Consider the following 25064-nt stretch of genomic DNA (forward strand, 5'->3'; position numbering starts at 1 on the left):
GTTCCATTGGGGGATGCCCGGGAGGAACTCTAGGAAGTCCTTGGACGCGATGCCCAGTCTATTAAGGACGCGAGTTCTGTGCGAGTTGGATGCAGTAGCTAGTTGCATCCAGAGCTCGCCCACCAAGGACAAAAGTGCCTCGTCAAGAAGGACACTGTCGTTGGCTGTCACTTCCAGTTCGGAGGACTGCGCTCATAAGCCGAGCAAGGCCCCGAGGAAGGCTGTAAGTCTGAGGGCTGAACGAGTCAAGGCCTCATATCTAACGTCCGCTTTCTCAACAGTAGCAAAATGACTGGAAGAGTCGGTGTCGTCCTTGGAGAAGGCAAAACCCTTTCTGAAGGTTACCAGTTTTCTTCCCTGGGCAGCAGGCATGCTAGCCTGTGCGGCCGCCCTCTTGTATGCAGCCTTCAAATCATTGGTGAGTGGAATACCTTGAGGGGTTTTCCGTGGCTGCGAGAAGAAAAGAGAGTCCATATCTCCCTCTACCGCCACATTAGCAGGGTAGATATGCGGGAGATATCTATGGAGGATCTCTATGGCGTCCTGGGCCGTGCTGGCAGACGGTTGGGGAGCCGGGCTACCCGGGGGATCGAGATTGAACTCATCCTCCGATAACGCCTGTTCCGCCTCCAGAGGGGGGAACCAACCCCCGTCTCCTCACCGGGCGGAGCCCTGAGGGAGCAGGCGCCCGTGAAAGGCTTGAGCGATGGTGCGGGCCATGGCCGGACTCGCGGGGGCGGACCCCCGAAGTCGGCCGAGCCTGGATGCTCACGGGCGAAGCCTGAGTGGGTTCAAGAGCCGGCGATTCGTAAGAATCGCTAGAGGCGCCTCGAGGTGTCGGATGGCCGATGTCTGCTTGATCCGCTCGGTTGGTAGCACCGTCAGCTGAAGCAGACGAGCCCGGGGGTAACAATCCGCAGTGCTCGAAGGTGCTCTGAAGCAACTTAAGTAGTTGTGAGGCCTGGCCATCAGCAGAAGAATTAAAAGGGGGACCGGCGCTTACGGCCGCGGATTTCTTCTTCTTCTTAAGCAGGTCCGACGGCAGAGCAGAAGAAGGGACAAGAGTCTGGGCGGGCCTTGATCTCTTCACCTTAGCTCTCCCCCGGGGAGCGCTCACCGACCGAGAAGAGAGGTCAGCCGAACTTGATGGGGTCAGATGAAATCGAGAGTCCGACGGGGTCGGACTACACTGTCTCTTGTGACTAGGGGCTGGTAGCCCTTTGCCGACGCTCCCTTGAGTCTGACATGGCATCGAGCCTAGTCTGTGCCGGGAAGAGAGTTCCACCGTTCCACCCTTCTTAAGTGGGGCACGTGGACGTGCTTCCACGGTTCCACCCCCATGGGCACGTGGACTTGGATCCACGGTTCCACCCTTCTTAGAACCCACGAGGGATCTTTCTCTGTCGCTTTCTACATTACCACTGGTGGGAAACAGAACCCTGGTGTTGGACACCTCTTCAGCGGCCATTTCGAGCTCTTCTAGGGAGGAATCCGAGAGGCTCATGCTCACATAGAAGTAAATCTAGTAGCGAGTTGAAAGAACAAAACAGAGAGAAAACGGGGGGTAGGGGGGTGAAAAACCCCAACCCAAGAAGTCAAGAGACTTCAATCAAAACGAACTGCGAGAATTAAATTGATTTAATATCTCAAAAGGATAAGTACAAAGAAGTACTATCACAGTAAAAGGGAACAGTATTATTAGGTGGTCTGTCTTTGAAAGATCACCTCTTAATTTCGTCAGAATTTTCTTTATTTATTTATTTTTCGCACCTTTGTTTGTCGCCAATTTTTCTCAGAATTGGCTGAATCAATTTTGCTGATTTTTGGCCTTATATAAAGTCTATCATAGAGACGGCATACTAAGCTTTTCAAGGTCATCAAGTCATGATGACGTCATCTACGCGCCATTTTGTAAAATTCTTAATTTGATCATATCTACATAACGGATCATCAATAGTCAATCATATTTACATCAAATAAACTTTAGGTCAAAGGTCAAATGTCAATGTTATCAAAGGTCATGTAAAGGTCATGACGCGCGCGTCAAAGCTAAACAAATTCTCAAAATGGCCTATAAAAATTTTTGGGTACGTTTCAGGTCATTTCAACATTTTGCGCGCGCGCACGTTTTCATGCTCTTTTTTCTATGCGTATCTATTATTGATATAATTCTGATCAAATTGATAGCTCGATCAGCTCTCTACGATCATTAATGAGGGAATGAGCACCCATTAAAGTTTGCAGCACGCATGCGCGCGAACTCTTTCCATAGGGTCTATATGGGCAAAAACATGCCTTTTAAATTTCACTGTAGCTCTTCAGAACGAACGGGGACCCCCAATTTTTTTTTCATATTTCGATAGAGTGTGAATTGTACATATCATTTCATGTCTCATTGGACCCTAACATATATTATGACATCAAAATGGTGTCAGAAGTCAAAATATCGATTTTGCGTTTTATGACGTCATAATAATTATGCAAATTTGGCTCTAACTCCGTGAATATTGGTCAATTTTCGCCCAAGTTTGGATATGTTGTAGCTTAGGTCTTACTCTTTCCGAAATATTGCCTTTATTTTTCATTTTAATAAACGGATCACCCTGAAAAATTGCAAATAATAAAGGCATGTCATTTTTACTCATTTTGCGTGTAATCTCTATGGGACATTACTTTTTCTCAAAACTAGATTCTACATTCCTCTATTTCGTGAGCCATATCTCCATTTTTTCTTGTCAGTCATCCCTGAGCTTTTAGTATGTTGTAGCTGAGATTCTAAGCTTTCGGGAGTTTTGCCTTCATTTTCCGTTCAGATGCCGGGATCATGCCCGTATTTCACTTGCAAAATTGGATTTGAGATTCTCGTATTTTGTATACGTGTAAAGTCTATGGGAAATATTTTAGCTCAATCGGTGGGGCGTCAGACTTGCATCTCAAGGTCAGGGGTTCGAGTCCGAGGGTGAACATGATTTTTTTGCGCACGATCATTTATAAGAATTCAAATGAATAATATTTAAAATATTGCAAAATAAAACAGATTATAATTATTTTTTTCATATTATATCTATCTAATCATATCCGTCCGCTATCTATGTTATAAATCTATCTTTCTATTTATCTGTCTGTCTATCAATCTACCTACATGACACATCTATCTATCTGTCTATCTATCTCTCTGTGTAATATATATCTATATATATATCTATATCTATTTGAATATGTCTATCTTTCTATCTATCTGACTTTTTCTCAAAACTGGATTCTACATTCCTCTATTTCGTGAGCAATATCTCTATCTACCTACATGACATATCTATCTGTCTATCTCTCTGTCTAATGTATATCTATCTGTTTGAATATGTCTATCTATCTATCTCTCTCACTCTACCTATCTATCCATATGTCTGTCTATCTATCTATCTACCTACATGATATATCTATCTATCTGTATGTCTATCTGTTTATCTCTTTTCCATCTATCTATGTTCTATCTATCATATATCCATCTGTTTGAATATGTCTATCTGTCTATGTATCCATTTATCTTTCGATCTAATATATATTTATATGTTTCAATTATTATCTATCTTCTATCAACCTATCCACCTACATTTTATATATCCATCAATCCATCTATCTATCTGACTATCTTTCTGTTTAAATATGTATGTCTATCTGTACGTCTATCTTTTTATCTTTCAATCTAATATCTATTGATGTGTTTAATACCCCCATTCCACAGAGAATTGGGCTCATCGGTCACTCATCGGAAGCAAAGTTTTTTTCTTCCGGTAACCCATCGAAGAGTATCGTATCACACTCCGATGAATCCGATTTGTGTTTGTCGACTATCAGGTCAGTGTCCGACGTGTCGGGCATAATCCGATGAGGCGAAATCGTCCGATGAAGGAACTAAGCTCAGAGCTTAGTTCGCCATCGGACGCCATTTCCGGTCGCAAATCGAGTCAGCGTCGGATGAATGTCGAGTCAGTCCGATGTGTGTCAGAATCGTGTTGTGCAACTATCGGACCTGTCTAGCCGACGTCCGACGGCAATCTGATGAGTGTCCGATGATTTACTGTCATCTGACGCTCATCTGATTGCAATCGGCGGTCTGCCCGACGCGCCTGATAGCCGCCCATCACCAATTCGATTCTCATCGGCGGTTAACGTGATAATTAGTACCGTCCGATTGCTATCCGTTGTGACATCGGAGGGTAATCGCTCATTAACCAAACTGCCATCCGACACATATCGCATAGCAAGCGGCGACATCTGAAGGCCAACGGACTATGAAAGGAGGGCCAGCCGACGCTGACTTCACATATTTTCTCGGACACTACACAGCACCAAGATCTTAAATATGGCTCCAAGAAAAAACAGAAATGTTCGAGGACAGAAGGCTAAGAAGAGACCTCCCGACACTCCCCAACAATCTCAAGTGGCAGAAGAATCCTCTGTGCCTTCTCCTGAGGATGCAGAGACGGAGGATAGGCCTATTCAGGCCCCAATCACTGCTCAGCCACACGACTCTCCTTGTGTTATTGGTAAGTACAGCTGAGTTAGGAATATCAAAGTGAGAAAAGCAAGTCAATATGTTTTTATAATGAATTGAATTGTAATTTTGAAATATTTGTAATCAATTATCAAATATTTGAAGAATTTTTGAGATGGAATGGAGTTTTATGTAGGCCTAAGTCATGTAAAGCTGTTTTTTCCATTATAAATTATCAGGCACCGTGAGGCCAGGCAGCACTGCTGCTACCACCAGCATCACCACCGTCATCACCGCCACAAACTTTACTGCAGGTTCCACATCCACTGCCTCCACAGCTGCTACTCCTGCTACTGCAGATGAAGATGATGATGAAGATGAGACAGAAAAAGGCAGGGACACTGATGGAGAAAATGCCCAGCCCCCTGCAAAGAGAAGGCGTAAGGCCCCGAGGCCTCCTGTCGTCCTTTCCGAAGAAGAAATGGTGGAGGTAGCTGAATTCCTCAAGGAGAACGATAGCCTGTATAACAAATCAAGATACCTCTGGAGGGACACCCAGGCCAGAGCACGTCTGTGGGATCAGCAAGGACAGGCCATGGACAAGACGGGGTTGGAGCTGCAACAGTGGTACGAGAGTCTGAGGACAAAGCTTGGACGGCTAAAGAAGAAAGCACAAAAGAGTGGATCTGGAGCTGAGGTCCTTACTGATGCCAACAAGCGCCTGCTGCAGCTTTTTGACTTCCTCACCCCTCACATGTACGTTGTGCAAAGGAGGAACATAGTTAGTGTAAGTATACTTAACAACAAAAAAAACCCAAAAAAATTGTGAAATACATCATATCACGAAAAATGGAATAAAATTTAACAAAAAATTATTTTGAATTATTTTACATTAACTTTGATTTATATCTTAACATTTCCTCATCTCAAAACATTCTTTGCTTTGTATCTTTTCAGCTACAGGAACGTATTGAGGCCAGAGGACCAGCACCTCGGGAGGAGGAGGAAGAAGAAGAGGACCAGGAGCGAGGGGTGGAAAGACAGGTAGAGCCAGCCCAGCCAGAAAACCAGGAGGAAGCTACCACTAATCAGCAGTCTTTAGATGGAGCCAGCAAGGAAAGCACTCCATTCCCCAGGGGCAGCAGGTACAACAAGGGTAAGGCACCACAAAAGTCCCCGAGACAGCAGGAGACGGATATTCTGGATCATCTTATCAAGAACCAGCAAAACAGCGAGCAGCTGATGGCCCTTTCTGCCCAGGTGTTGCGTACACTTGACAGGCCCCAGTCACAGCATCCAGACCGTGAGCAGTTCACTAACTACGTCGGTTCGGTGCTGCAGCAACTCCCTGATGACTTGTATAGGAAGGCAAACAGACTGCTGAGCAACTTGCTCCTTGACATACAAGATGAAGCCAGCACCAGACGCCAAGACTCTCTGTTCATGCAGCATCGACACACATCACTGCAACCTCCCTCGGATCCTCCAATAGCAAGACCTGGTACAAGTTCAGGGGTCAGTCAACCCCCCCTGCGGAGATGGATGGCAGCCCCCACCACACCTTTGGCCTACCAACCCAGTTTCCACCAGCGTTTGGCACTCCATGAAGCAGTCCTACATGGCGAACGTGATACCTGGGATGAACGACCATTCAACGCCCTCCTACACAACCATGCAGCCACGCTCCGCCAGCGCCAGGGACCTATCCACGGAGGATTAGTCTATTGTTACTGGGGGTGCTGAGCATTGTTACAGCACCCCCAGTAACAATAGTTAATCCTCCGTGGCCAGGTCCATGGCCAGCGCCCCTTCTCTCTCAGCAGGCAGAAGTTCTAGGGAGTCAAGTGACTTTAGTATGACAAGCTTCTTGGCAAGCCTGAATGATTCATCTCAGACGCCCCAGCAGCAGCAGACCCAGCAATGTTCACAGGAAGATTAGGGTCACCAAATGCAGAGCAAGGATGGCAAAAAAATGAAACGAATAAAAGCAATTGTGTTTTTGTTTTCCGGCTTTGGACTTTTTTGTTTATCAGACTTGTCATTAATGAGGAATGAGCCAGGAAGACGATGTAGATTTTTTTTTGGATTAAACATGAGAACAATACTGAGAAGGAAACGAACATAAATCGGTCTTTGTTTTCATTGATTTAGTTTTTAGGAGTTAGACCCTTTATCATTTATAAGTTTTTTATCATTGACTTGTGTTTTGCTATGTTTGTAAAGATTGTTTTTGTTGAATAAAGTACGCACAGGTTGCATATTAATGTTTAGAATTATCTTGCGTATGATTTGTCATTCTTGAGTGAAACAAATCATTATTTCCCATCAATTTTTCTCTCTCTCTCTCTTAATGCTTTGGTTAAGAAATGAATACTTGTATTCGACTCCATTAATAAATTCAAATTTGAAGATTTGGAACGTAGAATGAATCAAGAAATAACAATTCAGAAAATTTACATTGTTCACTTTATTGAACACTATGCAACTCCCTTTTTAGATACATTGCCTTGGCTACAAGCTTCTTTGGCAATTCAAAAACACATCATATCCAAGTACAATAACTGATAATAATACTTGATGCAACTCTAATGTAGTACAAAATATTTTGGCAACTCAGTTACTCAGAAACACATCACTTTCATTAACTGATGTGTTTTTTTTTTTTATTGATTGATTTTTTAAAATCAATAAGGTTTTTTGCAAATGCAACCTCACGGCATTTTGATTGAATTTTTTTTTACACACAAACATATTAGTCGCCATTCAGACGACAAATCATGAACATTGCTTAATAATTATGACAATTAGTAATTTCAAGGCTCAACATCCATTGCAGTATTCTAACAAATGCTGGCAACAAAATAGTTAATCATAGTAATTGTCATCTTTATCTATGTCCACTTCAGGTAACAAAAGTTTATACTCTGTTATCTCAAATCATCCTCTCCTGCCAAGGAACTGCTCCTCCAAGAGGATTGTTGAAGTACAGTCTTAGGGTTTCACGCTGTGCTTTGGCCTCTGCTGTGTCGCGGAAGGGTCCTCTTGGAGTTGGTACTTCATGCATGGGAGCCATGTTCCTCCATTCTCCTGGTATGATGTTATGGTCGGTATCCTCTGTATCCAGCTGACCATGGTGCATGGCTGGGTGCCGTATTCCAATCAGGTTGTGGAGACAGACACATGTTTCTATGATGTTACGCACAACATCAGGTTGTTGCTGTAGTGTTCCTAGAAGACACTGGAATCTGGCTGCTAGTATTCCGAAGGCACTTTCCACGACTCTTCGGGCTCTACTTATGCGATAGTTGTATATCCGCTCTGTACGATTCAGGTTCTTTCTCGAGTAGGGCTTCATCATGTGGGTTCGCAAAGCAAAGGCGTCATCCCCGATCATGAAATATGGCATGTTCTGGTTGTCATTGGTCATTGGCTCAGGTGGGGGGAATCCTATTTGACCACTCTCCACTGTCTCTTTGAGCTCAGATGCATTGTATATCTGCGCGTCAGACATGTGTCCTTGAGCACCGGTGTCTATCCACAAGAACCGGTAGTTAGCATCAACAAGTGCCATGAGGACTACTGAGAAGAAATGTTTATAATTATGGTAGAGACTGCCGGAGTTCTCTGGTTTCCTGAGTGCCACGTGCTTGCCATCAAGTGCCCCCATTACATGTGGAACGTTCCAACGCCTCTCGTATTCTTCAGCAATTGCACGCCATTCTTGTTCAGTGGTGGGACACTGGATCACTTCATTAGCATACTCATCCACTATGGCTTGACAGACTTCGGGGATAAACTTGCAAATGGTTTCTCGAGCAACCCTGAAACTGTATGACAGTGACGGATACCGATCGCCAGCTGCAAGGTGCCTTATGGTACAGGCTAACTTGAGACCAGGTTCAAGGGCTCTCCTGGCATTGGTATCGTCCTTCGTGAGTCTTGGTGCGAGTCTCTGGAGTAGTTCATCAAAAAAATTCTGGCGTAACTCTCAAGAAATTAAAAAATGCCGTTGTATCCTCCATTCTTAGTTCATTCAAGAGTCTGGTGTAGTGCCCATATAACAGCCTTCTCTCAGCTTGCAGCCATGGTCGAACCCAATAACGACGTGGTCTTCTTCGCCTTTTTCTCAGCCTCTTTCTCAGGACCTGAAGGGCTATTGCGTCTTGTTGCTGGAGCATAAAAACACAGCCCAGGGCTGCAGCGTTGCGAAGAAGTTGATCCATGTCTAGTATTGTCAGGAGGTGCAGCCTGCTTTTATACTCGACTGCCGATTTTGGCGAAAATCCGACCAGTATTGGGTCAGTGTCCGATTACCCTCCGAACAGCAACCGATTTGTCGGGTTGATGTCGGGAGAGTGTTGGAAGTGTCAGATTAGTGTCAGGCCACCCTCGAATTACAATCCGACCACATTCGAATCAATCGGACGCTGCCGATGAAAATGGCGGACAGACATCGGGCCGCTACCAGTCCTTCATCCGATTACCCCGATCAATGTTGGATCTTTATAGGATTTTACGGAAAACAGGGACCAAAAAAAGTGGATGTCGGGTGAATTTTCATCGGAACTCATCGGAGCGCTGACATTTTTGCAAAATTGGGATCAGATTGGCGTCAGATCAGGTTCCGATGGTCAGTGGAATGGGGGTATAAATAATTAGGTCTGTTTATTTGTCTATCTAATATCTATCTATCTATTAAATATGTTTAATATGTTATTCTATCTGTTTATCAATCAATAAATATATTGTTATATTTTATGTCTGTCCATATGTGTATATATAATACCATAATCACTGTTATCATCATCATCATCTTATTTGTCATCAATCATTATTATCATCATCCTCATCATCGTAAATTTTGTCATCGATCATTATCTATCTCTCTATCCATATATCAAAATATAATAAATCTACCTTTCTTCTATTAATCTATCAACTTATAATTTATCTCTCCATCCATCTATCTATCTTTCTTATGTGTATCTGTTTAAATATGTATGTCTATCTGACTGTCTATTTATCTTTCAATCTTATATCAACTCATTTGTTTAATCAATTATGTCTGTTTATCTACCAGTATTCATCTTTCTACAACAGACCACCTAATTCGTCCGCATGACAAATTAAAATCTAGTTTATTTATTTTTAGCACCTATGTTTGTTGCCAAATTTTCTCCGAATTGGCTGAATCAATTTGGCTGATTTCTCTGTCATATATAGAGTCTATCATAGAGACGGCATACTAAGCTTTTCAAGGTCATCTGGTCATTATGACGTCATCTACGCGCCATTTTGTAAAATTCTTAATTTGATCATATCAAAATAATGGATCATCAATGATAAATTATATTTACATCAAAATAAACTTTAGGTCAAAGGTCATCTGTCAATGTCATCAAAGGTCATGATGCGCGCGTCCAAGCTTTAAAAATTCTCAAAATGGCCTATAAAATTTTTTGGGTACGTTTCAGGTCATTTTAAGCATTTCAACATTTTGCGCGCACGCACATATGTGCGCGTGTTTTCGTGCGTAATGGCGTTATGCAGAATAAATTTGCTGTTTTTTCTATGCGTATCTATTAATGATATAATTCTGATCAAATTGATACCTCGATCATTAATGAGGGAATGAGCACCCATGAAAGTTTGCAGCACGCGTGCGCGCGAGCTCTTTCCATAGGCTGTATATGGGCAAAAACATGCCTATTAAAAATTCACTGTACATAGCTCTTCAGAACGAACGGGGACTCCCAATTTTTTTTTTATTTAGATAGAGTATGAATCATACATATGATTTCATGTCTCATTGGACCCTAACATATATTATGACGTCATCAAAATGGCGTCGGAAGTCAAAATATCAATTTTTCGTGTTATGACGTCATAATAATTATGGTATGCAAATTTTGCTCTAACTCAGTGAATATTGGTCAATTTTCGCCTTTTTTTTTAAATGTTGTAGCTTAGGTTTTACTCTTTCTGAGTTATTGCCTTTATTTTTCATTTTAATAAATGGATCATCCTGAAAAATTGCAAATAGTAAAGGCATGTCATTTTTACTAATTTTGCGTGTAATCTCTATGGGACATGACTTTTTCTCAAAACTAGATTCTACATTCCTCTATTTCGTGAGCCATATCTCCATTTTTTCTTGTCAGTTATCCCTCAGCTTTTAGTATGTTGTAGCTGAGATTGTAAGCTTTCGGAAATGTTGCCTTCATCGGTCAGTCGGCAAGCCCCTGTGTTAATGAGCAAATGGGCAAGATTTATCCAAGTCCTCTCGTGGCTGAATTCATGTCCCTGCAAAATCTTGTGGATTGTGAGACTTTCTTTCTCAAAACTAGATTCTACATTCCTCTATTTCGTGAGCCATATCTCCATTTTTTCTTGTCAGTTATCCCTCAGCTTTTAGTATGTTGTAGCTGAGATTGTAAGCTTTCGGAAATGTTGCCTTCATCGGTCAGTCGGCAAGCCCCTGTGTTAATGAGCAAATGGGCAAGATTTATCCAAGTCCTCTCGTGGCTGAATTCATGTCCCTGCAAAATCTTGTGGATTGTGAGACTCTCTTTCTCAAAGAATTTAACCACTTTCTTCTTGAGTAAAATTGATTATTTTTGTACAATGGGGAAGAGTAAATGTTACTCTTTTATATAGGTCATTTCTTTTGAATAAAATATTTTGATAAATAAGCGAATTTTTTACCTGACAAGATGCATCAAACAGAATTTTCTTCCTCTATTTTCACTTGCAAATTGTACAACATTTTGTGTTTTAGGCACAAACATTATTTATATCATCAGAAAGCTCAAACGCTATACTTTCTTACGTCACTCTTGATATGTGGCATCTTTTAGATGGGTCAGCAGCCAGCTTTTTCCATCAAGATGCAAGACGAGATTTCTAAAATTTCTGAGTAACATAAAATCGAGAGTTCTGATTGGCTGAATAATGTTTTCACAACAACAGGCGCAGGTAATTTGAAGAGATTACCACATGGTGAGTGTGACCTTGCAGAGGCCCAGTGTGGGGAATATTGGAATTTGCGTGGGTGTGTGGTCTCTATGACCAATCAGAGCGCAGTATTCTTGTTTTATGACCTGAAAGAATGATTTTTCTTCTTTACAAAGATACCAAAAAAATGAAATTTGGTCAATATTTAGAGCAGCAATTGCCGAATAAAAAGAGGTGTTTTGGTTCGCACCAAGCTCATTAACAATGCAAAAACCCTCTAGTCATGAATATCACTTGGATAAAAGAAGCTACTTTTTCAGGGCTTGCCGACTGACTATCATTTTCCGATCAGATGCCGGGATCATGCCCGTATTTCACTTGCAAAATTGGATTTGATATTCTCGTATTTTGCATACGCGTAAAGTCTATGGGAAATATTTTAGCTCAATCGGTAAGGCGTCAGACTTGCATCTCATTCAGTCTTGCGGGCAGGGGTTCGAGTCCGAGAGGTAACATGATTTTTTTTTACTTGCGCACGATCAATGATAAGAATTCTAATAAATAATAGTTAAAATATTGCAAAATAAAACAGATTATAATTACTTTTTTCATATTATATCTATCTAATTATATGAGTCTATCTATCCACTATCTATGTTATAAATCTATCTATCTATCTGTCCGTCTATCTATCTACCTACATGACATATCTATCTATCTATCTCTCTGTCTAATATATATCTATCTGTTTGAATGTGTCTCTCTCTCTCACTCTATCTATCTATCCATATATGTCTGTCTGTCTATCTACCTACATTGTATATCTATCTATCTGTCTATCTATCGATCTCTCTCTGTCTAATATATATATATGTCTGTTTAAATATGTCTATCTATCTATCTACCTGTCTCTATCTATCTATCTTTATGAATGTCTATCTGGCTATCTATCTATCTATCTATTTCTCTAATATATATCTATCTGTTTGAATATGTCAATCTTTCTATATCAATCTATCTGTCTGTCTCTCTCTATCTATCTATCTATCTATCTATCTATATGTCTGTCTGTCTATCTATGTTTTATTAACATAACCACCTCATTTATCTCTCCATCCATCACTCCATCCATCCATCCATCTATATATATAATTATCTATCTTGTATGTATCTGTTTGAATATGTATGTCTGATGATTGTCATCACCACAATAATAATCACATTTAGCAATGGTCAAAATTTATTTCTATGATGTCTATGATCAAGATTATTAATCATATCTAAATGATTAATTTCATACATTAGCCGACACTGAATGAAAAATCATGACAGACCACCTAATTCCTCCTAATGACAAATTAAAATCTAGTTTATTAGGTGGTCTGTCAACGACAGATCACCTATTAGTTTTGTCAGAATTTTCTTTCTTCTTTATTATTATTATTATTATTATTATTTATTTTTATTTCCGCCAATTTTTTGTTCCAAGGATAACTCCAGATCGGTTTTGTCAATTTCTTTCAATTTTGGCACAGTCAAAGGTCATTGTCATAAGACATGAAAATAACATTTTCATGGTCATCAGGTCATGATGACGTCATCTAGACGCCATTTTGTAAAATCACATTATCAATTATCAAAAATTAACAATATTTACATCACATTAACTTCAGGTCAAGGGTCAACAGTTCATGTCATCAAAGGTTACCTGGTGGTCACGACGCGCGTGTACGCGCTCGTCAAAATTTCAAATTGCTCAAAATCACTTTTTGACCAAAGTAGAGTACGTTTCAGGTCATTTTAAGCATTTCAAAAATTTGCGCACGCACACGTATGCGCGCGCGTTTCCGCGCGTAACGCCTTCAACGCAACGCAGAAACGCCGTTTTTTTTTATATCATTGCATTGATAATATAATTCTGAGCAATTTGATACCTTCATCAACCTTCTACGACCATTAATAACGAAATTAACACCCGTTAAAGTTTGCAGCACGTGTGCGCGCGAGCTCTTACTATAGGCCATATATGGGCAAAAACATGCCTATTAAAAATTCACTGTAGCTCTTTAAATAGTGCATTGACCCCCATTTTTTTTTCATATATCGATAGAGTATAAGTTGTAGATTTGATTTCATGTCACCATTGTCCCTCAATTTGATCATGACGTCATCATAATGGCGTCGGAAGTTAAAATATCCATTTTCCTTGTTATGACGTCATAATAATTATGCAAATTAGGCTTTAACTCCGTGAATATTGGTAAATTTTCGCCCAATTTTCAATTTAGAGTAGTTTAGAATGTACTCATTCTCCTCAGTAATCATGAATTTTCATTTTGAAAAACGCATCATGGCGTAAAATAGCGATCAAAAGAGGCATGTCATTTTTCCTCATTTTGCGTGTAATCTCTATGGGACATGACTTTTTCTCAAAACTAGATTCTACATTCCTCTATTTCGTGAGCTATATCTCCACTTTTTCTTGTCAGTTGTCTCTGAGCTTTTAAAATGTTGTAGCTGAGATTCTAAGCTTTCGGAAATGTGCCCTCCATTTTTTGATCAGATGCCGGGATCATGCCCGTTTTTCGCTTGCAAAATTGGATTTGCAATTCTCAAATTTGCTTACGTGTAATCTCTATGGGGAATGTCGTGGCTCAATGGATAACGCACTTGACTTGCGTTCTCGAGGGCGCAGGTTCGAGTCCTGGGGTAAACAAGATGATTTTTTTTTCATTTTTTTTTTCTTTTTTACCACCTCGTACATGATCCTTTATGATAATTAAAAGGTATAAAAGTTAAAATTTAGCAAGATAAAACAGACTATAATTACTTTTTTCATATCACATGTATTGTCATATATCAAAGAGACCATTTTCACAGTGCTTTATCATCTCCCGTCTTTCACAAGTATTCCATCCATAATGAACATTCCGTTGTCATCATGAAGATCATATTGATCTGCTGGAACATGGTAATGGTGATCATGATGGCGAGAATAAGGACAGACCACCTAATTCGTCCGCATGACGAATTAAAATCTAGTTTTTATTTTTTGTGCGTTAAGAAAACACAACAAGAAAAACCGCTCCTGCTAGATTCCTGAAAGGAAAAGGGAAGAAGCACCTAAGAAAAAACACAAAGTTTTTTTTTTGTTGTGTGAAAACCTGTTCAGAATTTTTTTTTTCTAAAAACAATAAGTATCCAGAGACCGGCAGCTGATCTGAAAAGGAAAGAAGAAAATGATAGCTTGCTTCCTGAAAAAGGTAGACCAGAAAGGAAATTAGCGAGAAGGAACGCTAACAAGAAACGGCTTCCTAAAAAAGAAATAAATTTTCTTGTGGAGGAAAAAAATTTCTCAAGACAAGGTCTAAGAATTTTTTTTTTTAATTAAAAGTAACTAATTAAATAATTCAATTAATTAATTCACAAGAACAAAGGAATACAAAGGATTGATTGGAACAAAAGAAACAATCAACTAACTCGAAACAAGAACAGAAGTTGAAACAAGTTTAAGATAAACACGACGCTCCTGACAGTCCAACAGAACCTATCTGTGGAAAGAGAAATAAATTCAAAGAAATTCAAGACGTAAGCGAGAAGTCAGTGAATTAAAAAGAATTTATAAAGAAATACAAGAAAAGAAGGGAGCGACGGCTCAACGCCCGCGACACACAGGAGAGCGCGGAGCTGCGGGGAGGGGAAGCGAAGGCAACCCGTCTGCGAGAAAATGAATCTTATGTTTAGACTCACAAGAAAAGAAGAACAAAATACGTGAAAATAAATATCACGGAGAGCTCCGCGTGATGGGATATGCTTAAAACAATCTTAAATCAAGAAATAAGATTGAAATAAGGGATTAAATGCACAATTACAGAATCCAAAGTGTGAAACAAAATTGCAATTTTGGGAGTGTACTTAGCTTGCGACTATACTCGACGGCAGACGAAAGTAAAAGAGGAAATGGATGCCCAATTGCGCGATGATCTTGGGATAGTGCGTTCATAGGGAGATGCAGCGCGCGCGCAGGAAAATTGTGTACTCTTTATTCGGCGTGCAAGTTAATCGCAATGAACTAGCAAATCAAATGAGTAAATCCCAGTTATTGATAGTAAATTATCACCTTATATCACTTAATTGCTCTCAAAAATCTTAAAATCCATTCTCAATAATCCTAAATGGTTTTGTATTTATCAAACTCTATAATATGAGAGCTGATAAGTTACAACAAAAAAATCACCCTCATGCTCTGCACAAATTAAATACAAGTGGAATGCCTCTGGCGGTCTCACCTGCATCACACGATTCAATATAGCAGCAGTGCTGACTTTGAAAAACACAATTTAAATAATTATTCACAAAAAACACCATTCATATAATGATACAATACTACGTTCATTGACATTGGACCTTGATCATGTGACCTAAAACTTGTCAGTGATACTTGATTACCCCTATATCCACATTTTATACACTATATCTATAAACTTTGAAAGTTATGACAGCTATCTAATAATTACCTCTAAAATGGCCAAAGTTCAATGACCTTAAATGACCTTTGACTTTGGTCATGTGACCTGAAACTCGCATGAGATGTTCAGTGATACTTGACGACTCTTATGTCCAAGTTTTATGAACTCACTGTCACTGAGTAGTTTGATCATGAAATGGAAGAAAACCAAAAGTTATATCTAGATTTGGATTTCGAAAAAAATGTTGGTGAAGAAAGGGATATTGATGATGAAGATTCTAGCTCTAGTAAACAACAAAGCGACATGGAAGAAGGGAAATTGGGGGAATTGCCCCGGTGATGGAGAGTGTAAGTAACGAATGCGAACCCCTGTCGTATCTAGTCAACTCACATTCATTTGCACTTACTGCACGCACAGTGCACCACCCAAAGTCCAAACAATGAAAAAAGTCCTCGACAGAGTCTCTTCACTCACTCAACAACTTCGAAATATAATCATAACAAGTGGAATGCCTCTGGGGGTCTCACCTGCATAACGCGATTCAATATTGCAGCAGTGCTGACTTTGAAAAACACCATTTAACTAATTATCGACAAAAAACACCATTCATATAATGATACAATACTGTACTGTACGTTCATTGACATTGGACCTTGATCATGTGACCTAAAACTTGTCAGTGATACTTGATTACCCCTATATCCACATTTTATACACTGTATCTATAAACTTTGAAAGTTTTGACAGCAATCTAATAATTACCTCTAAAATGGCCAAGTTTTTTATGAACTAGACCAATATACTTACAGATTTATGATGGTAATTCAACAAATACCCCCAACATGGCCAATGTCCATTGACCTTGGTCATGTGACCTGAAACTTGCACAAGATGTTCGGTGATACTTGGTTACTCTTATGTCCAAGTTTCATGAGTCAGATCCATAAACTTTCAAAGTTATGATGGTAATTCAACAAATACCCCCAATTTGGCCAAAGTTAATTGACCCTAAATGACATTTGACCTTGGTCATGTGCCGTGAAACTCATGCAGGATACCTTATGTCCAAGTTTCATGAACTAGGTTCATATATTTTCTAAGTTATGATGACATTTCAAAAACTTAACCTGAGGTTAAGATTGTGATGTTGATTCCCCCAACATGGTCTAAGTTCATTGACCCTAAATGACCTTTGACCTTGGTCATGTGACATGAAACTCAGGCAGGATATTCAGTAATACTTGATTAACCTTATGGCCAAGTTTCATGAACTAGGTCCATACACTTTCTAAGTTAGGCTGTCATTTCAACAACTCGGAAAAGCGGCGCCCATAGTCTCACTCTGCTATCCAGGTGAGACAAAAACAATAATCAAAAATAGTGATTGCATGTACTTACAAACAAGCAAAATAATATGTCCGAACCAAATAATGTATGTATCCAAATAGGATCCAAATCAACTCATGAGTAGCAGCAGACGATACATGCACCTATGAGAAAATGAACTTCACGTGTCAGTGGGATGGATACTCGATCGCTCGTTTTGTTTGAATTTTTTTCGATATCATTATTCTGACTAAGTGAATTCAGGGATTTTTTTTCATATAAAAATAAATTTACAATTAGAATTATTTTTTCCATTACGACTAATACTTGGTTGAATCAAATATTTGATATAAATTAAAATGAGATGTAAAACTAAAAGACCAACCAGCTAGCTGGCACGTGCAGCTCTTGTTTACAAGCTAGCTGGTTGATCTTTTAGTTTTATATCTCATTTTGATTTATCTCAAATATTTGATTCAACAAAGTATTAGTCGTAAGAAAAAATAATTCTAATTGTAAATTTATTTTTATATGAAAAAAAAAATCCATGAAATCACTTAAAGGCAGAATAATGATATCAAAATTCAAACAAAACGAGCGATCGAGTATCCATCCCACACGTGGAGTTCATTTTCTTGTTGGTGCATATATCGTCTGCTACTACTCATGAGTTGATTGGATACATACATTATTTGGTTCGGACATATTATTTTACTTTTTTGTACGTACATGCAATCACTATTTTAAATAATTTGTTATCATTATATTTCGAAGTTGTTAAGTGAGTGAAGAGACTCTGTTGTGGACTTTTCTTCATTGTTTGGCCTTTCGAAGGTGCACCGTGCGCGTGCAGTAGGTGCAAAGCAAATGAATGTGAGTTGACAAGATATGAAAAGGGTTCGCGTTCGTTCCACTCTCCATCACCGGCGCAATTCCCCTAATTTTCCTTATTCCATGTTGCTTTGTTGTTCACTAGAGCTAGAATCTTCATCATCAATATCTTTTTCTTCAACAACAAATTGTTTCGAAATCCAAATCTAGATACAACTTCTGGGTTTTCTTCCATTTTATGATCGAACTACTCAGTGACAGTGTGGAGAAATCGCACGTTCACTACCATTTGCAATAGGTTTTGCATGCAGGTGGAGCTTGATGTGGGAGAGCCAATCATGTCTCTGGTACCATAATACACATCATCAAATTAGAGTCAATTCAGAGACCGATGCAAGGCATATTTCGGAGAGGCATTTTAGTGCTTTTTAATTGGCGATTTTCACATTATGTTTTATTTTCGTTATTTTCAAATGACCTAATGATAATTCCCACATCATTACCTTTCCATTGATATATGATAAGGCCATATGTTCATAATCAATATATTTCTCCTTTAATAATTTTATAGGATCTCTCCTGTTATAAAACTGAGACAGGGTATATATTGTAGTGGATGTAGCATGGAATACTCGGAAAGACACCGAACTTCGAGGGAAAAGGGACGCTGAAATTTTATTGATACTAACTTATCGCTCCCAATTAAATGACAAAGCTTCATTGGGAAGTATTGGCGAGTAATGCACACACACTTACTTGTCAGTAAAATTTTGATATTATTGACTAACTTGAATAGCATACGGTAGACCTGAAACACCCTCAAGCATAATAGTGGACTCATTAATCCAAAACTGTGGGCTCAATTTGTTAATAATCAAACCATAAGTCTTTTGGGCAATTCCATGGTAACAGAATTACAAATCTGAGAATTTTTGCTGTTATTTTTGCTCACAGCATCCAGATATCTCAATATTTTCTCATTTTCTGAACTTAATACTATGCATGGCCACTTGTGCTATATTCTGAACCAAGATTTTTAGAAAACCCCTCGCATGTTCAGATGTGAATGACAGATATGTGCTATGGTAACGGAATTACCAGAGAAATTAGTCACTTTTCAACCCAAAGTTTAGTCAAAGTTTCTCTGAAATCTACAACACACTAGCTAGTTAATGTTTGATTCAATTTATTTTAATGTCAACTTTATTTTGAAAGTAATTTATTCACGAATATCATCAACAAATTTTCGCGATTGGTCTTTCTATTGGGGAAGTACATGGTAACAGAATTACACATAATGGTAACGGAATTACGCCTCTGACATTTGTGAAGGAAAATGTTATTTTTAGGCATTCATGACTGAAGAAATGCCTCAATAATGGTCGTTTATTTATTCTTCTTTAATACTGAACACAAACTAAGTAGTTCACGTCTATAATATCTAATAAAATACAAGACAGTATATAGTATGTAATAAGTGGCTCTCCCATAAATAAACAGAATTTTACAAAATATTTGGGATCAGTGGTAATTAAATTTTAGTTCATTTTCAACTTCAGGGGTATCAGGACCTACTAGCCAATTTTTGCCTGCTGTACTAATGAAAAGAATTATGCGAAGGCCAAAAATCATCACTAATACTCATGGTAACGGAATTACATGGACTACAGCCAAACGTGTACACATCAGGAATTTTACAAAAACTGAGGACAGCATGTGATCAGATCTGCATATTTAGTATAAAAAAAATTGTGTAGATGGTAGTTTAAGATATTCTAAAGTCTCTGAATATTTAAAAGAAACCTAGCTTTACATACAATTGGCATCTTAAAACAGTTAAACTGAAAAATGTCTATTTGGTTGTTCAATAAATGTACTGAAAACGAGAAACAATGCTCAAACCACATGAAAATAGTGTTGACATTCACATTTTGAAAGAATGTTGTGGACAACTAAGCAATAAATTGGTTCTTAATTAGTGCACCAATTAATCTAACTTTCTTTAAACGTAAGGATTCATTTACTGTCTATATGTGGCTCACTGAGGACTGCAAATATAACAGATCTGAGTATAAAGTCAAAATCATCTTCCGGAGAGATGTATGTCCCAGATGTGACACTAAGAAACTGCTGTGATTTGATGATCATACGTGTATGTCATATTCATGACCTGGGGTGGTTTTCTTAGGCCATGATATTTATTTGATCTCTATTAAAAAATTTTATCTTTCATATAAAATACGAAAATTTATCCGAGATGAATTTTTATCTTCCGTATCTAAAGATATGTGACGAAGCAGTGCCTAGGATGTAGACATGTTAATCGTGTATCCAACCATTGCATCACAGATGATGTGCATGCGCCAATGTTCCTTTGAAAAAAAAAAAAGAACTTCAAATCGGGTGGAGGCTATTCTCTCTATCCATTTTCAATTTCAGCAATATTTCTAGGTCGATTTCAGCAATATTTCCTGGTCAATTCGCTAAAAAATTTGTAATAAAAATAAAAGAAAAATAATAAATTATTTAATCATGAGACTACTAACTCTAACATTATTCTTGTAGATTAAAGAAATATTTCACATAATCTTATTGACTAATATTGTCTTTGAAATAAAATGAGGTAGGAAAATTACTTCTAAAATAAAGTATTGTTCATTTTTTTTCAATTAAATCCCTGTAAGCACAGAATTTGATTGATGCAATCTCACTCATTTGCCGAACCTCATGGCAGAAAGGCTTTTCATTGGTTGAATGAGATAAGTGCTATAAAAAAAATGCCTTTCTCATTGGAAATTGCTTCATAAATAGGCATGTGTCACAGAGATAAAACAATACCATTCGGAAAGAACTTTAGGTTATTTTAATATTATATCACTTATTTTAATAGAGATAAAATATTTTACTTCATCTCAGACAAACGTATCTCAAAATACTACCTCTGTCTCTTTGAATTTCTTTCACAGCAGAATGCTGTACGTTTCTACCCATTCCAATTGAGTTGTCTTCTGTTATGTTGCTGTTCTTAGATGTTTTGTTATTGATGACACTGTTGGTCTCAACATTATCACCATCCTCTCCTTAGAGGAGTGTTCATTCTGTGTATCATCCTTACTTGAAGAGTCATCATTGTTACTCACTTACTCCCATCCCTGAAGCACTGATTATTGGATGATGCTGACTTTGCATATTTCTGAACATCCATTGCATAGGGGTGGAGAGCAGTATTGGTTTGGTGCTAACACTGTTAATTAAGACATATTGAATATCTTTGTCAAAATCCACCATACTTTCGGAATGTCATCTGTATCAAGAGTTAGTATGATGTTTTTGGCATGAGGCCCTTGCAACATCTGCAAATTATGGATCTCACTTCAACCTTTTCCACTCATTACTTTTTACTGCTCACTACACTTTTGACCAATGCCAGAGTCTGGTCCCTCACCATGGCTTGTTGCAAAGAATTTCCAATCTTCCGATGCAAGGGGAGTTACACAGAAGATATCGCTTGAATTATTTCGGTAGTAACATCTGAAAAATATAGCCACTTCTTTGAAGCATAGAACTACTCGCAGCCATCCCAGAATTTTTTTTTACTGAAAAGTTCACTACAGACTGTCGAGGGTGAGTTGATCAGAGGCACTTACAAAAGAATCAAATGCCATTCTTTTTCAAGGCACACACAGTGAACATGGTCACTTCGTGATTGTGCGTCCAGTATTTTGGATCTCATTAGAACTGGTTCTTGGTAGTGCCATTTTTGGCAAAATCAATCTGGATGGCAATTTTGTTAAGATCATCCTGCATATTATAATCATTCTTCTACTCCTCCCCAAGAAGTGATTGCCCATTTATCATTTGTAAGGCATGCACCTACATTGTGTGCTCCATCAATATACTTCATTAATGCCAATGTACATTGTCTTGCCTTTATTCTGAATGTTATACTGAATGGGAACTTGCTGTCAAGTAATTGTATAATCTCATCCTGATTTGGAGTGTAATTACTAATCAGAAGGCTTTTAACGTTCATAACTATGAACTACAGCTAAGATATCAACATGCTAATGGAACAAAATGGGCTAACGCACACCCCTTTAAAGATATGATAATGGTAATTCCGTTACCATGTAATTCCGTTACCAGTGTTACAGCAGAATTAGAAATGATATTTTTAAAAAATGTTGCTAAGCCTTTAGTAAGTCACATGAAATCAGAGAATTCAGAATTATATAAAATTCAAGTAAGGATTTAGTTCATAGGAGAAACTTTTTCAGTTTTATGGTAACGGAATTACATCCATTTTGTAGTAGAAATTTGAAAATACCCATGAAAAAGTAATTTGCTACTGGTAATTATTACACCTTCACACACAAAATTAGATGATTTTGAACCAAGAATGTAAAACATTTTTTTAGTTATCAAATTTATCCAAAATAATGTAAAATATATGTTCTCTTTTAGAAGTGAAAATGGTCATCAAATTCAAAAGATCGTTCAGCAAAAACCATAAAAGATATTTGAAAAAGGTTTTCAGTTCCTTAAAATATAAGGATTTGTGTAAAAAGGACACTCACATTCAGATCCATATGATTAATTTTTAAATTTACTATTTTTACCCTCTCCCATGTGGAATTGCCAGTTTGCATCCCAGGAAAAGCATGCATTCATTACCAAACTATTTCTCAATATGAGCACTAAATTTTAAAGCATGAAATCTGCAAAACAAAACAATTCTTCACAGAGTGGTTTAGAAATCATCTTCATGAATTTTGGCCATTGATTTTCTGTGTAATTATATAGTTAGTAACACCAACAAACCCAACTCATAACTGACCAATAGTGTGAAAAATAAAAATAAAGCATTAGCTTTGATCGGTCTTAAGTTGGTTTTATCAGTGTGGTTGGAGAAAAACTCACCAACACCAGGAGGAACTGACGGGAGAGGCGTCTCCGTCCATCTAGCTGGACCACCAAACTCTGAATCAGCTGAACAGGTCACTCCAGCATCTTCATGATGCATGCAGTTATGAGTACCCACAGGTGCAAATGAACAGCTCTCAAGACTCGACTCAGTACCCGTACACGACAGATCATCAAGAAGAATGTCGCCACTGCCAATTCCGAACTTTGCACTGACATGGACACTGACCACAAAAGGATAACCAAGCATCTTACAGACGACGAGACCATCCATGATACTAAACTGATCGTCGCAGATGGTACCAAGTCTATTATCGATCTGGAGTTGGATGGTACCAGAGTAAGGTCCAGGTCCACCAACAAGGCTCACTTTCCATTCTGAAAGACAGACCAAATCAGCAAAAAAAAATTATACATTGCTTGAAGCATCCAACTGAGCACCCAATGGCATTGGTTCTTGAGATATAGTTATTGATATGTGTAACAAACATCAAAATCAATTATAGTATATTGATATACTGTGTTATGCTTTTCTTATATTCAAAAGAAAGATAAATCAAGAACTACATTTTAATTTGTCATGCGGACAAATTAGGCGGTCTGTCATAGAAAGATAAATAGATAAACAGACATAATTATAACAAATGAGTAGATATTAGATTGAAAGATAAATAGACAGATAGACATACATATTTAAACAGATACATATAAGAAAGATAGATAAATAGATAGATGGATGGAGAGATTCAATTCAATTCAATTCAATTCAATTCAATTCATTTATTTTCTCTTTCAATCTTATTACATTTACAATGATAGTTCAATATACATATTTACAAAATATAACATTTAAATCATTTTTTTATAATACAATAATACCATTAAATCGAAAGGGAAGGAGACCAACTAAAAAGTAAATTTTATGAATAAAAAATAAGATAAAATAAAGAAATAAACAATATATATTTATATATATATATATATATATATAGACATCAGAAATGCAAAACAAATTCACGAGTAATGCAGTTTTTGAAGTGCCAACAGTTAAGTTCTTTTATTCAATCTCCAAATTTTCGGTAGACATCTACCTTCTTCAGGGAAGATTCGTGAATTGTGACAAGTTTGAATGACAGTTGTTTTTATTAAAGCGTGCGCGATCTCAGCGGGACTAGGGTAACCACTGCTAGCTGCGCAAAATGCTGTTATGAATGTATAGTGCGCGCTTTTGGGTAATAGACCATTAATGACGTAAGTTACGTAATAATAAAAGAGTATGATTTAGGTTTCGTAACAATAAAAATATTTCGTAATAATAAGAGTGTCTAACTGAGACCGCGCACGCTGCACATTGCACAGAGAGATCATAATAAACAAGATAGCTGAATTAAGGAAATTAAGGCAAAGAGGAAAAAGATATGATTATCTATAGAATGTGAATGCGTTGAGCCAAGACAGATCTTTGTTCAGGCCACTTTCAAACGTGCGGCTTTTGACGATATGTCTCAGCTCAGCCCATTTCCGTTCCTCTGCCGATCTGTATCCTCCGCCGAAGATGCAGACTTTGATATCTTTGACAGAGTGATTAGGGAGGTTGAAGTGGTCGGCCACTGGAAAGTCCTTTTTGTTTTTGGTGATGGAGCTTTTGTGGTTATTGAATCTGGTGCGAAATTTGGTGCTGGTTTCACCAATGTAAGTGACCCCCGGGCATTTGGTACACATTATGCAATACAAGACATTCTGTGCGTCACATGTGTGGTTAGGGGGGTGGACAGTAAGGGACTGAGAAATTTTTACTGTGCTATCGGTGGTTAAGTAAGTGCACACTTGGCATCGTGGCTTGCCACATCTTTTGTTGCCTTTTGGGGGCGAAGGTTTGGGCAGTTCGCTCCTTACTAGTAGCTTTCTAATGCTAGGAGGCTGGCGTTGTGAGTGAAGGGGAGGATCGCCCATAGCGGTAGAGAGTTTAGGGTCAAGGTTGATATTCGCAGACCATTCCCTCTTTGTGGTTTTGGCAAACCTTTTGGCCTGGGGATGGTATGTAGTAACAAGAGGGATCCTTTCAT

At 38.4% G+C, this 25064-nt stretch overlaps 3 protein-coding genes across 3 annotated transcripts; 1 reads left to right on the top strand and 2 right to left on the bottom strand.

The window, feature by feature from the left end:
• Positions 1 to 601: 601 nt before the first annotated feature.
• On the bottom strand, positions 602 to 1504 carry LOC129279649 (sialidase-like). Its single transcript, XM_054915756.2, has one exon. The coding sequence runs from the start codon at positions 1502 to 1504 to the stop codon at positions 602 to 604; it is 903 nt and encodes a 300-aa protein (XP_054771731.2).
• Positions 1505 to 3982: 2478 nt separating this feature from the next.
• LOC129279641 (uncharacterized) lies at positions 3983 to 6238 on the top strand. The gene is made up of 3 exons (XM_064095642.1): positions 3983 to 4547; positions 4735 to 5282; positions 5453 to 6238. The coding sequence occupies exons 1-3, from the start codon at positions 4364 to 4366 to the stop codon at positions 6236 to 6238; spliced, it is 1518 nt and encodes a 505-aa protein (XP_063951712.1). The 5' UTR covers positions 3983 to 4363.
• Positions 6239 to 7427: 1189 nt separating this feature from the next.
• Positions 7428 to 8718, bottom strand: LOC135153227 (putative nuclease HARBI1). Its single transcript, XM_064095643.1, has 2 exons — positions 8590 to 8718; positions 7428 to 8447 (listed from the first exon to the last, which is right to left on the bottom strand). Exons 1-2 carry the CDS (start codon positions 8716 to 8718, stop codon positions 7428 to 7430), a joined length of 1149 nt encoding a protein of 382 aa, XP_063951713.1.
• Positions 8719 to 25064: the final 16346 nt, after the last annotated feature.

Source organism: Lytechinus pictus, chromosome 2 (assembly GCF_037042905.1).
Source record: "Lytechinus pictus isolate F3 Inbred chromosome 2, Lp3.0, whole genome shotgun sequence".
Lineage (NCBI taxonomy): Eukaryota > Metazoa > Echinodermata > Echinoidea > Temnopleuroida > Toxopneustidae > Lytechinus > Lytechinus pictus.

Excerpts from the sequence above, each read along its gene's own strand:
- LOC129279641 (XM_064095642.1), top strand. The coding sequence starts at position 4,364 with ATGGCTCCAAGAAAAAACAGAAATGTTCGAGGACAGAAGGCTAAGAAG. Across the intron at positions 4,548-4,734 it reads CGACTCTCCTTGTGTTATTG|GCACCGTGAGGCCAGGCAGC; the intron begins GTAAGTACAGCT and ends ATAAATTATCAG. Across the intron at positions 5,283-5,452 it reads AAAGGAGGAACATAGTTAGT|CTACAGGAACGTATTGAGGC; the intron begins GTAAGTATACTT and ends GTATCTTTTCAG.
- LOC129279649 (XM_054915756.2), bottom strand. The coding sequence starts at position 1,504 with ATGAGCCTCTCGGATTCCTCCCTAGAAGAGCTCGAAATGGCCGCTGAA.
- LOC135153227 (XM_064095643.1), bottom strand. The coding sequence starts at position 8,718 with ATGGATCAACTTCTTCGCAACGCTGCAGCCCTGGGCTGTGTTTTTATG. Across the intron at positions 8,448-8,589 it reads GAAGACCACGTCGTTATTGG|AGACTCGCACCAAGACTCAC; the intron begins GTTCGACCATGG and ends GAACTACTCCAG.